The sequence below is a fragment of the Gymnogyps californianus genome, chromosome 1, assembly GCF_018139145.2.
Source record: "Gymnogyps californianus isolate 813 chromosome 1, ASM1813914v2, whole genome shotgun sequence".
NCBI classification, from domain to species: domain Eukaryota; kingdom Metazoa; phylum Chordata; class Aves; order Accipitriformes; family Cathartidae; genus Gymnogyps; species Gymnogyps californianus.
In genome coordinates, this window is record NC_059471.1 from 10,699,034 (window position 1) to 10,712,168 (window position 13,135).

The 13,135-nt window shown below is 43.6% G+C and overlaps 1 protein-coding gene across 3 annotated transcripts in view; it reads left to right on the forward strand.

The window, feature by feature from the left end:
* The window catches only part of FAT3 (FAT atypical cadherin 3), a 322,500-nt gene that overhangs the window by 87,189 nt on the left and 222,176 nt on the right, over positions 1–13,135 (forward strand). For all 3 annotated transcript variants that reach the window (XM_050900494.1, XM_050900497.1, XM_050900498.1), the window contains exon 2: positions 10,751–11,065. In XM_050900494.1, coding sequence (XP_050756451.1) covers positions 10,751–11,065 — 315 coding nt within the window. The remainder of the gene's footprint in view (positions 1–10,750; positions 11,066–13,135) is intronic.

Here is a 13,135-nt window from a genome sequence, read left to right on the forward strand (position 1 = left end):
CAGTTTAAAGCAGTAGTCCTGATTCAAAACAAGTCAGCTCTTTTTTGACATGCTGACTGTTCTGTACCCTGGCCGCTGTACGCAAAGCCAGAGTGATACAGAGGAAAAACTTCCATTTTCTGGACCTGGGGAGAGTCCTGAAAATGGGTTGAGATAAAACTTTAGGTTTCAGTGCAGCCAGTCTGAGTTTCACAGTGAAACGCAAAGTGTGTTGCCTTGCAAAACAGCAATGTTCTGCTACAGCGTCATGGACAATTATTGATGAAGTATATACTGCCTGGAAAGCCCTTATCCACTGGAAAATTCACTCAAAGGAACACAAGGGTAATTGATTGTTCTTACAAAGCCACAAGGTTGGCTGCCTGAGAGCCTCTTGTAATCTGAGAGTTTCTTCTCAAGCACAGAAGGGAACCAGGTTGTTCACTGCCTATCACCCCTGCGGTACACCCCTCCCAGTGCTCGGTCTGGACAGAAGCGGTGGACGTTGCTCCAGGCTCACCGGTGGTCATGGCCAGCAGATGTGCTACTTCTGATGCCTTGTGCACATTGCTAGAACAGGCTCTTTGGTTTCTTGCATGCCCTCACAAGTGACAGTGAGAAGATACCAGAGGCTGTTTTTTCGTTAGGTGTATTTTCTCCCCTCCGTGGGGATGGCAACGCAGGGACTGTTGGGACAACAAAAGAGTGACCATGGGAGCGGGGCTGGGCAGGTTGGGAGCACCGTGGCAGCCCAGCACCATCCAGTGAACCTCCTCTCTCCAAGCTCCTCAGAGAAAACAGCTGGACAGTGTTCACAGATCAGTAGTGCTTAAAGCCAGAAGAGACCAGATAATTTGGTTTCATCCCTTTTATATCTCTGTCTATTATATATCACTTTTATACCTCTTTACTGAGTGATCTTTCTCTAACTAAAGCATAGCATATGTTTGCCACAAAATGTTTCTTCCTCAACAGTTTGTAGTCCTCATTTGCAGATGTCTAGAGATAGGAAGAAATTATTCTGGGACTTAATAACCCACTTTAGAAAAATAAATAATAAAGAAGGGTATCCACCTGATTGCTAATTTTATTTTTCCTGGCTTCAGTTTCCAGTCATTAGATGTTGCTCCACCTTATTTTGTTAGATTAAAGAGCCCTTTACTTCCCAATAATATTTCCCCATGAACTTTACATGGATTTTCTAATCAAGTTGCCTCTCCATCTTCTTTTTAATAAGCTTAGCAGATTGAAAACTTAAACTCTCTTACTGTAAATCATTGTCTCTGCTCCTCATACTGTTTGTGGAGCTCTTTTTTTTAATCTTCTCCAATTTATTGACATGCTTTGTAAAATAGACTCCAGAGTCATGCACGGTACCTCCAAGCAGAGGAAACGTGGCCGTGCCGTGCAGGGGGGTTAAATGGTGCTCCGGTGCTGGCTCTGTGCATCACACTCCCCTCTTCCCTGCGTTGTTCATGTTCAAATGCAGTATGGCTATTAAACCCCTTTCAGAGGTACTCTTTCTCTCCTTTTTGACTGCTTCTCTGGGTTTATGTTTGGATAAAGAGAAAGATAAAGGCAGATTTCAGGGTTAATGTTGTTACTCTTTTCATAGGGTTGCCCATTTGCTGTGCGCTGAAAGAAACAGCAACAAAGGGGGGAAAAAAGATGACTCTATTTCCAGTATAACATATATAACTAAAAGGAGAAAGACATTTACTAGGTGGAATATTCCCAATAGTCTCTTGTCTGCTCTGGCCAACCATCCTGGGCCAACACTCCTCAGTGCTGAGATCCATCAGAAGAGCCAGTGCCCGTTTATGTTGTACTTGAGCCTAGGTAAGGTCAGCACTGCCTTCCCAGTATGAGGGATCACTCGCTCTCCAGGGCAGCCTACCCCAGCAACCAGGCTCCCCTGCAGAGCTGCCTCCGCTTCCCTCCACCTCCCTCACCACCGGTACAAAACAGCTGAAGCAGATCAGCACAGAGTTTGCAGAAGGGTTCCCAAAACAATCTCCCATACTGTAGGCAGTACAAAAGATACAGAGGTCCATGTAAAGGAAGAGGACCCTGCACAGAAGTCCCTAGCCAGGACTTTTATTGGAATCCTTTTGAGCATCCTTTGCCTTTTTTCTCCATCTCTTCTTCCTGCTTCAGCTTTGTTCCGCTTCTGATCTCATTTCTAAAATAACCAGGAGCAAACCCTTCTTTTTAAAACAGCTTCCCAGTCCTCCCGGCAGCGGACACATGGGTCGGACTTTGATCTCTTTATTAGTCTACTAAAGAGGTTGTACAGAAAATCTGGGTTACTCTGGGCATTAGCCAGACCCTTTGAGAAAAAATGCCTCTGTACAAACGGGTTATTATCGAAGTTTAACAGCTTTCATCATTGGTGCTAACAACGTGAGGATTTCTGCTGGTACCATCTCCATGTTTGATTTGGTTGGGAAGGCTGCAGAGGTGGGCACAAGGCACGCAAGAGTTTTGTAATCCCGATGGTGCTCAGAAAACAGGGCAGAACTTGTCATTTGATGTAGGGACAAACAGATACAGAAGGATAAATGCACACATTACAATATAATATTGAAGAGAATTCACAGTTTGTAATTCATGTGGGGCTGGAAACCCAGTAGCCACAAGTGCTTTAAAAAAAATATTTTAAAAAAGTATGGTCAATAGAATGAAATTATGTCATCAACTACTTGTTCTTCTGAGTTACATTAAGCATGTGGTCCCACAGCAGATCTTTCTGCAAGCCTTTATAAAAGCTTGAGGTACCTGAATTTTGCATGACACCTGCCACAGTTGCAAAATTGCACTTTTCATTTGTTTTTCTTGCCCCTTTGGCTGAAAAGCTGAGCCTGCGCATGTCCAGCGAATAGCACAAAGTTCATCCCATAAATAGGCATCGTATTTTGCTGTGCTTCTGAGTCTGAAGAGGGAGGTGGATCTACCTGGGTTAAAGGGATGCCAGCAGCAGCCCACGTTCATAAAAGTTGAACAATACGGCTCAAGCCACGCGGGCTTGCAGCACATCCCATTTATCAGAGCAGTGTCACGATTTGCCCCGTTGTTTTCAAGCGCTTGTAGTGAGTAGCAAATGGTACGTGGCAGTGGTTTAGTCATCGCTGGGGCTTCATGGTTCCTCTCAGCCTGTTTTTACTGCAGGGTTTTATTGCATTGTTCGGCAGTGATGGAGTGTGTTAAGCTTTGACAGAGATTATTCATAAATGAGAGGGTTTCTTTATAGTATTTGTGCTTTTGAAGGCAATTTGGTTCTTCCAGAGTTGTCCGTTGTGTATTTTTTGTTTATCCATGTAAGATTGTTTTTCCCCCCAAGTAAATAATATTAAAGGAAGATGAACATGGATATTTCCTTAAATAAGTAGAAGGATGTGATGGAAGATACAGAAACCATAATAAAGCCTAGTCAGGTGAAAATGTTGGCACATCTTATTTCATTTAATTCAGAAATGGAATAAGATAGAGAATTTATTTGACTAAGCCTCTGGTTCAGTGTCTTGATGATATGTTTGGAAAATTGCTCTGAAATTGATGTGTAAGTGACCTTGAAGATGTCATATTTAAGTGATAGCTCATTTTGCCATGAAGTTGTAAGCCTTCCCCCTCCGCCCCAAATAAAGCCAGCAAAGGAAACCAGCAGCATTGAATTTAAGTCATTTGAAGGTAAAGAGGGAAGAATCCCGCCTCAAAACTCAAAATATAAGTAACCTGGAAGGTCAAGCACCTAATCTGAGATGTGCCTCTTTCAGTGCCATTAAGATGGTGTTTTACTGGGAAGTCTGCCCTCGTGGCAGCAGTCCCACAGCCTTGGTGTCTGCTTTGGGACACCCGGGGAGCTGCGATCAGACCCCTGAGAAAACCCAGTCCCTATGGTGGGTGGCACTGCTAATTTGGTATGCAACATTTACCCTTTGAAGCACATCATTCATATATATATGAACATATATACACACACACACTCCATATTTGATGGTATTCATATATATGGATATATATAAATATCCATACGTTCATAAATATTAATATATTCATATATATGAATATCGACAAATATGTAAACATACATCTATATTTATTATTTTGATTTGAGGGGGCACTGGCCAGACCTAAACTTGATTATCACCTTTAATTAGTTTAACTTCCCCTCTACCTGTAGTAAATGAAGTTACGTTTGTGTTTTGCAGCCTGAGGCAGGACTGGCCAGGGTCCGTGCTCAGGCAGGACACCATCCCCAGCCTGGTGTCAAGGTCATGCCCGTGCAAGCCATGCTGATGGGGCTGTACCTGATTTAATGACCCCTGCCAGACCTGATCTGCAATTGCACTGTGCATCCGAGTCACATGAGTATCCCTAACTTCAGCTGGGCTGTTGGCTGGCCCAAGACCTCAGAGGTCAGAGGAAGTTTCCGTATGTACCTGATCTGGATTTCAGACCAACTGGCTGTGCTTGGTCTAAACCATCGCGTGGTGGTAGTTCCTTCCATGAGCAGAAGCACTTTACAGCCCCTCTGTACACCCAACGCTGTGCACACAACAGCAGTGGTGGTCCCTCCTTTGAAAAGAGCCCACACTTGAAATTGCCCCTGAAACACATGGTGGCATGTCGTGTCCACTAAGAGTTGTAAACCTGTACATTATCTACCTACTTACCTATTACATGCAGATAGATTACATTTATTAACATGTTGAATGTCCTTGTCACGATCTTGGCTGGTTGTGATATTTATGATACTGTGTGTAATAGCACGGTAAAAGGTATATTTGCAGGCTAATCCAGTGTCTGTGGAAATAACATTGCTGAGGATTGGCTTTCTAATTCTCTTTTACTGCTCTGGGAATGCAGGCATAAGACTTACTGCAGAAACTGCATTTTGAGGTAACAGTAAATTTGTACATTCAAAACATCAGTAAAAAAGAAAAAATTAGAAGTTAGGCCCTAGACAGGAATGTTACCTGTCTTGCATTGTTTGACCAGCATGGTTTATTATATGTGTTTTATATTTGAACCAGACAAAAGAATATTAGGAAGTTCTAGGTATGTATAGCCTCACAAAGTTAATATTGCTTTTGGACTCGTTCCTGGGCATGATCTAATCTCCATTTAAGTCAATGGGGATATTTCCATTCGCTTCAATAGGAGCTGGGTTTGTGTTTTAATATGCATTAAAGCCTACAAAATTTGTGCAATAAAATAAAAACAGGAGGCCACATTTTGCACAATGGGGGGGCTTAAATGAACGCGCTGACATAGTGTTTAATCACCAGAGTAAGGAGCGTGATTTTCAAAGCTGCCGGCTGTGAGCGGTGGGGGGGATCAGCGATAGGTCTCCTTCATGCTCCGGTTGAGTTTGTGGCCGATGTGATACCGCCGTCCATATTCAGAACTGGCACTGGTGATTCATGGCTCTAGAAGATTTAAAAAAGGGGTGAATATAAGGTATGGTTTATTCTGATTCCCACTGGCTTCGGTGGCCCCAGTGTGCTGAATCGATCTGGCATCGGTGCTCAGGTTCACATCTTCATTATGCTAAAACTGTTTAATCCTGTGGGTTATATTTACTGTTTACCCTTAATGGAAATAACAAAATAAATATCTCCTAAAAGAGGTATGCACTCTGCTTTTATACACACAGAGCCATTCTATGTGAAGGACCTAAATAAAAAAATATATGGGTTAGGCATAATGTTAGCTTTCTTGAAATCATAAATTTTCTTCCTTAATTGGGTGTGAAATTCCTGTCTACAAATCATGCCATTTTGGTTGATTTTATGTTCGTTGGTTTGATGAATAATGGGCTTGCAGTATTTTTAAACTTTTCCTGCCTACAATAGCTCTCTGCTAAGTGTCCTTCAAAAATCACGTCTTTGCTCAATGCAAGGAATCTGGATTAGCTCTGACATTTGCATTTAGACTCACAAATCTTTCCATGGCCTCCCTGTGCAATGATGTGTGGGGACAGGATCCGGCCAGAGCTCGGGGGCGGGAGCAGGGGTAGGCAGACGTAAAGCCTTCGTCTCAGTGAGGACAGATGAGGTGTGTGTAAACTCTTTCTTCCCCTCTGTATTTTAGACCGACAAGTTTTGAAAAAAATATCACTATTCAACTGTTTTCTTCTAAAGCTGCATTTATTTATTATTTTTTTCCCAGCAAGGCAATGCAAGTGAGGACCTTTGGCTGACAGCTCCGTGACAAGCAAGGTGTTGTGTTTACTGCCACGAGACTCGCGGAGTCTTTGATGAGGGTCATGAATAATTAGTAGCATTTTGGAATCACTGATTTTTTCTTTTCTTCCTTTGAATTTGAGGGATGAAACAGCCCTGGGTACTTTGCTGTCAGTAGGCATTCCCGACTCTGCCTCATTCCTGTCGTTTTAATTTGGGGACAAACCAGTTTCTGCTTTGTAGCTGTTTTGCACTGAGCCCCTTTGTTTTGAAGCTGGAGAAGGGAGAGGCAGACTTAGGGCTCTGGAAATGCATTTTTGTAGCACTTTGTATGGCAGAAGCTGATGTGGCCCTTGCACGTATTGAGGCTGAGTTTGCAGGTGCCCCGGGGGCTGGAATCAGGAAGGTGCATCCATCACTCTTAGTCCTTCAGTCTTCTTAAAGATTATATATTTTTATAGCTACTTGAACCACTAAACCTTGCGTTCGCACTAGCAAGGAGCTGCCTTTGGGTGGGAAGGGACATGCCGCACTCTGGCAGCTGGGAACATCTGGGGGTGTGCTGCCATAGTGTCCCCTCCATCCTGCGCTGCAGCTTGTGGTGAGGACAGGCTCTGCCTTTGCTGCCTCCAGCTCCTCCTGCCCTCCTTTATGGCCACTCCTGAGTCAGGCTTTGGGAATAAGTGGGCTGTTCACCTTATCTGGCCTTTCCTAATTTCCCAGTCTTAGATGCAGGTTTGTGCAATTACCTCATATTCCTGAAAAGGGATGAGAAGAACAAGCAACATCTTGTCATTGAGGCTCTTCTCAACTGAATGACTGAGAAGAGCTAATAGTATTAAGCAGGATGTCCCCCTGCAAAACCACTGCAGTATTTTGAAAAAGAGAGAATTAAGGGATTTTCTGTAATACTTACGTGTGATAGAAGTTTGTGGAAGAGTAGCAGATACTTCCAAGTCGGTCCTCGTTCTGTCTGCACAGGAACCTCCCCGCATCTTGTTCATCATTTGCTGAGACTGAGAGTGTGACTACTTACACTGGCAACTTTTACAACACAGGCTACTGAGTCATCCAGCAAAATCACATGCTACATTATTTTTTGCATTTAGGCCAATAAGTTGGGTAGGAGAATAGGTTATATTGTCTTGTCCCAGTACCAAGATGCCAAATGATGGGAGATTCTGGCCCGTTCAACCCCTGGCAAGCAGTTGCTCCTGCCAGATATCCTCCGCATTGAGTATTTGCACTCTCCTTTTTCTGCCATTGACTCCCAGCCATCAGACCTCGATTTGCTTTTCTCAGCTAGATTAAAGAGCCTCATTACTCTCCTCTGTCTTTTCCTTCCCAGCTTCTTACAGACCACCAAGTTGTCTTTTAGTCTTGCCTTGAAAAAAACTAACAGGAATTGAACTCCTTTCAATGTTTGCGCTATTGAGAGTATTCATGAAGGATGATCTGACTTTTAGGAGGAACGTATGTGCAAAGCAGATATCCATGGCAATGGGCACCTATGTAAACACCCGGGCTGACAGCTCTAGTAAACACTCTCTTGCAGAGCTGTGGCAGGTCCATTCATCACGCGACCTATACACAAAGTACTGTCAAACACGTAAGGTAAACAAACAAGAGGCAAAAACGAGGCGAGGAAAGAAATAATGCTTTTCTCTAATCCCTTTTTGTTTTAAGAGCCTCTCGGGTTTCTCATGACTATAGCGAATACATAACTTTGAGATAATTTTTGAGTGGACCGTGTCGTTTGAAGTGGTCTGCTGAAAGATGTGCAGCAAATCAGTAGGAGAGGCAGGGAGGAAATCCAGTTTGCCGATTCTTTGCCCACTTTAATATCCACTACCTTCCCACTCCTATTTTTTTTGCCTTCACCGTTCATAATGCAGCATCTCACTGTGTGCCACTTGCAGGAGCCATACAGAAAACATTATCCCATTATTTTCCTGGGGAAAGAGGGAAAACAAGCCTTTAAGAGAAACAAGCACACAACCTTTGCATTGCTGGCACATTGCCAAGCCCAAGGGCTGCACTTAATTTACATATAAATGTGCCCAGGATTTTAATCAGAGATTAATGCACTCTGTTGTTATTTTTCACTTACAGTGTTTGTAATGCACGTGGTGCTTGGTGAATCGCATAGGGCAAATGTACTTGGAGGAATACAGTGGCAAGCATATCGGTGGCACTGCTTTTTGGATTGATGGCTGGCTTTATTTCAGAGGCTGGCCCGGGCCTGAGGAAGTGCTGGCTTCAGTCCTTCAGGGATACTGCAAAATCTGGCCGAGGGCAACATAAAGAGCTGGCTTGCAGACTGCTCGGTTGGATTTCAGCTGCCTCGTGTAGAAATGCAGTAGTGCCTCTGTGGTGTAGTGTCCCAGTGGACAGGAACATCTGTTTTTCTGTCTTGTTCAGAAATGTGTCTGCAAAATCTTGGAACTTTTTCTTTTTTAATCACTTTGACATTTTCAGGATCTCTGCTGGTGTTTCTTCTTACTTCTTGATTTGTTTAGCTGAGGCGTCATTACCTTGTTCATGTTTCTCTTCTAATTAGCAGGCAGCTGGGAAGAGTGCATCACAAAAGCTGTCCAAGAAACGCCTTAGAGCTGCTCACAAAGGACTCTCCTCCCCTCTGCTCTCCTGGCCCTGAAAACAAAGTTCTGTCTTTCTTTAGTATCTGTTAATATCTATAAGCTTTGAAGTAAGTGATGTCTTTTCTGAATTTGTTGTGGTCTTATCCAGGGATATTCTTGGCCTTTCCCATACTTTCACTCAGCTAAAGTGAGTGAGAGCCTACCTACGGACTGCCCCAGGAAATATTTTGCGGCTCCTGATGCCAGCTCTCTCAGCCTTTTTGCTTTCATGCCATAGTGATAAAGAAGCAGTGCTGTTAATCAAGTGTCATCATTAGTCTTCAGAGTTAATACCTCATATGAAGATGAGCTTGACATCCATCTGGAAGGTGTCACCCATATCTACGTAGAGAGATTGGTTAAATATTCGGGCAGCATGCGTATTCTTGTGGGTACTAACTTTAGACCCATATTTGGGTAGACAGCAAGGAGGCACTTTGTGCAGGACATTTGAGAGCGCAATAGAAGGTGTTCCTGGGGCGACGGGAGGGTTTCCATGTAGAAAACCTGAAAGCGAACAAAGACCTTATTTATCAAGCTGCTGTGTGGTGGTGACAGGTGAAATGACAAGACATATTGAGCAAAAGGAATTAATTTATATCTGGGACCTTTTAATAAATCAAAAGTAAAAAGAAGAACCAGTGTAGCAGACCCGTTGGCAGTTGCTAACACTTGTTCAATGATCCTTTCCTTCTGAAATACAAAAATAGAAAGAAACTGTTGCCAGGAGTCATAAAATGAAGGAATGACTCAGAAGATAGATTTATTATCAGCTCAGTATTGGTGAAATTCAGCTTCATAAACAGAGGTTAATCTGCTAAAACCTTCTGTGCTCTCACTGGGGGAAAACCCTACTTATTTCAAATTTTGTTTAAAGATCGAAAATAATTCTTCTTATCTTCTGAATAAATCAACATCTCTAGGACCACTAATGTTCATCATTTTTTGCCTCATCCTTGCCCACGTGGATTTTATTTTATATATTTATTTCCATGGGATGTCATTTATTATGGGCTCTTCTCCTCCCTGCGATGTAATTTCTCTTCTGGACTTCTAGGCATTTTCATCACAGTTCACTACATATTTCACCCATGTTTCTACAGAAAGTCATTATGTAGCACAGGCTGCTGCCGACAAGAATATTTAGAATACACTCTGCCTTTGTCCTCCAGTGCTGCGTTGCTCACCTTTGTTGAGTGTATAATATATCTGAGCAAGAAGGACATGAATCTGATGTTACTAGAAAAAGACCTAAGCCCACACATGGCTGGAATTGATACTGCTCCTTTCCCTTTCCTCTCTATATGGTTGATCAAATTGTAGGAAAATACTTGTGAGTTCAAACTAGTGTTAAAAAACATAATAAAAAAATCCCAAACTTGAAAAACTTATTTAGAAAATTTAAATTGTTGTCCAAGATTTTGGCATTGTGCAATGAGTGATCTCATTATTAAATTTGCCGTCTATTTTCTGAACTTGAATGGATTTATTTTAAACTGCCACCTAGATTTTCTTCTTTAGCAAGGGCACTGGCAGGAGCTTGAAAGGAGAAGCCACTCTCTCTTGTGCAATTCATTGTCAATGGTGATATCCCTCTCTACCAAGGTTTATACAAGTTCCCATCACCAGCAGAAAATGATGGTGTTTCTTCTGTTATTCTGCCAGCTGCAGTCCCAGCAAAGAATTGGCTATGACATTAGGACACTTATGAAAAGTCATCTTTTTTATGTCCGTCCCAAATTTCTTGGGACAGAGGTGTTGAGTAGGGTTCAGGGAACAATGCCTGAGTTCAAGTTTCTGTTTTCATTTTATGCACAACTTTAATTTTTCTAAGGGTGGAGCATTTGTTATATGCTGAACACATTTCTGTAGTATAGCCAAATAAAAATAGATGTGGTGTTTCATTGATCTTGTCCCTGAGATCCTCTGCTTGCTGTTTTTCTGCAGGAGTTATCTACACAGCAGATATTCTTGACCGGGAGACGACCAAATCCTACTGGTTGACAGTGTATGCAACTGATCATGGTGTCGTCCCACTCTACACTACCATCGAAGTCTACATTGAAGTGGAGGACGTGAATGACAATGCCCCCCTCACCTCTGAACCTATCTATTACCCAGCCATCATGGAAAACTCCCCGAAGGATGTATCGGTCATTCAGATCCAAGCCCAGGACCCTGACTCCAGCACTCATGAAAAACTGACTTACCGGATTACAAGTGGAAATCCCCAGAACTTCTTTGTAATCAATCCCAAAACAGGTAACAAAATCCTGCTGCCTTATGGTGGTGGTAAAATGCAATTTAAATATTTATCAGCTTGCTCCCCTTTAGGATCTGCTGGTGTTGCAGTGCTTTCACCAAACCTCTGTTTTCTGGTTAGTTATGTGTCTAAAGAATCTTGTATGTGTCTAAAGCATCCTCTTTTGCATCGGTACACAAACGCACTGGCAGATGATGTGCTGCAGATGTGCTGCTGCAGCGATAGCTCTTCTGTAGGTCACCAAATACCTTCTGGCTGTTGCCTCTTCCCTGTGCCTATAGGGATGAGACTTTGCTACACTGAGTCTGCAGAGCAATGCTGGGAAGCAGATTCAAGCTGTTGCAATTTATGGAGTGGCATCTTGTCCTTTGTAAGCCGGTGTGTCCCCACCAAAGTGTGTGGCATGACAGTTGTCCAGCATATGTAATTAGGCTCCACGTTACAGTAGCTGGATGTAATTCTACAGCTTGTTTTATACAAAAAGACAGTTTAGATAATCTAAAAGTCCTTCTGGCCTTTAAAAAAAAAAAAAATCTATGTGTTTGCATTGATTTGTAACAGCTGGGGCTATAGCCTGTGGGTGCAGTGTCGCAGATATGGTTTCAAGTTAAAGTGCTGCTGTTGGCTGGCCTGGCCCCGCCGTGGTGGAGCATTGCGCCTGTCCAAACCGGCTCTGCACATCTCTCTGCCCTCAGTGTCTTTGCTGAACCAGGCATCCCCAGTGCCTGGTTGATGAAGAAATCACCCCAGGAGACATAGCCTGAGGTCATGGATGCTCTGCTGGGTACCTACCTGTGCTTGGTCGCAGGTGGTCCTCACTCCAACGTGTACCTGACCATCCCTTGCTCTTTATCTGGCTGGTGGTGACCCTCCAGCATGGTCTGGAGCTAGAGAGTTGGGGAGCTCTTTCTCAACAATAGGCTGATCTTTATCAAAGTAGTTCAGAGGATTCACACAGCTCTTATGCTGCTTGTAATGCTTGTTTTGTTCTGGGGTTTTGATTTTTTTAAAAAACAGTTTATTTATGTCTGCTGCAAATTTCTAAACAGCTAGAAAACCAGAAGGAATAGACCTGAGAGGGAACATCTTTAATTTGGTGTAGGAAAATGACGTTCACTAAATAGGTTTTCAACATTTGGCTGGGCAATCCTCTTGCAATGTGTAGCATAAGAAGGGGTCAAGATCTTTTCAGGCATAAGCCCAGGTGAAAAATCATGGAGCATGTATAATCACTGTGTTCAATCTGCCGAGCCCTAAGGCACATATCTCACTTATTTTTAACACTTGAAATGGCCGAAGATGGCTCTTCCATCTGCATCCCTTCTCCCCCTCCCCACCCCATAAATCCCATCTGGGCAAAGTAGCAGAGTTAGGACTCCACAGTGTTTAATGCTTGTGCTTCCCTCCCGTCAGCTCCTCCCGCAGAGCAACCTGCTCGGCACAGCTCCGCTTATCCACACGGCGGCTGGAGTGAGGCCGTGCTGAGGACCGGCGCTGGGCGCGCTGCAGCCCGGCAGCACCCTAGCCTGGTAGCACATCGTGTGGGGTGGCTCTTCCTCCCACCGGAGCTGCAGGCAGGGATACTTTTCCCTAACAAGGAGATCTTCCTTCTCACAGTTAACACTGAAGATGGTTCATCTTCATTTTGTGCTGAGGAAATTGCTGTCTGAGAACTTAAAGGCTTTGGGGGGAGTAGCATTGCTGCTTGGCCAACCCCCGAAGGACCCCCATTGCATTTGGTGAGCATCCTGGCTGGTGGCTGGCTGGGATTTGTCATAGAGGGGATAAACCATCCCCTTCTATCCACCTCCGTGCGAAATGCAGAGCAGTGAAAGCCAGGCAAGGCAGCCTCTTTTAATTTGTTTTTGCCTTTGAAAATGATGGGGCTGATAGAGCGTGTGTGCATGGAGGTGCCTTGTCCCAAAAGGGAGGTTTGTCATTTTAAACACAAGGACTTTGTTCTCCCTTGGAAAGAAAGTATCGACGTGTGGTGAGCTCTGCCTGCCCAACCTCAACATCGAGAGGCTTTTTCCCAACAGGATGCTGATGTCTGAGGAATAAAAGCATAA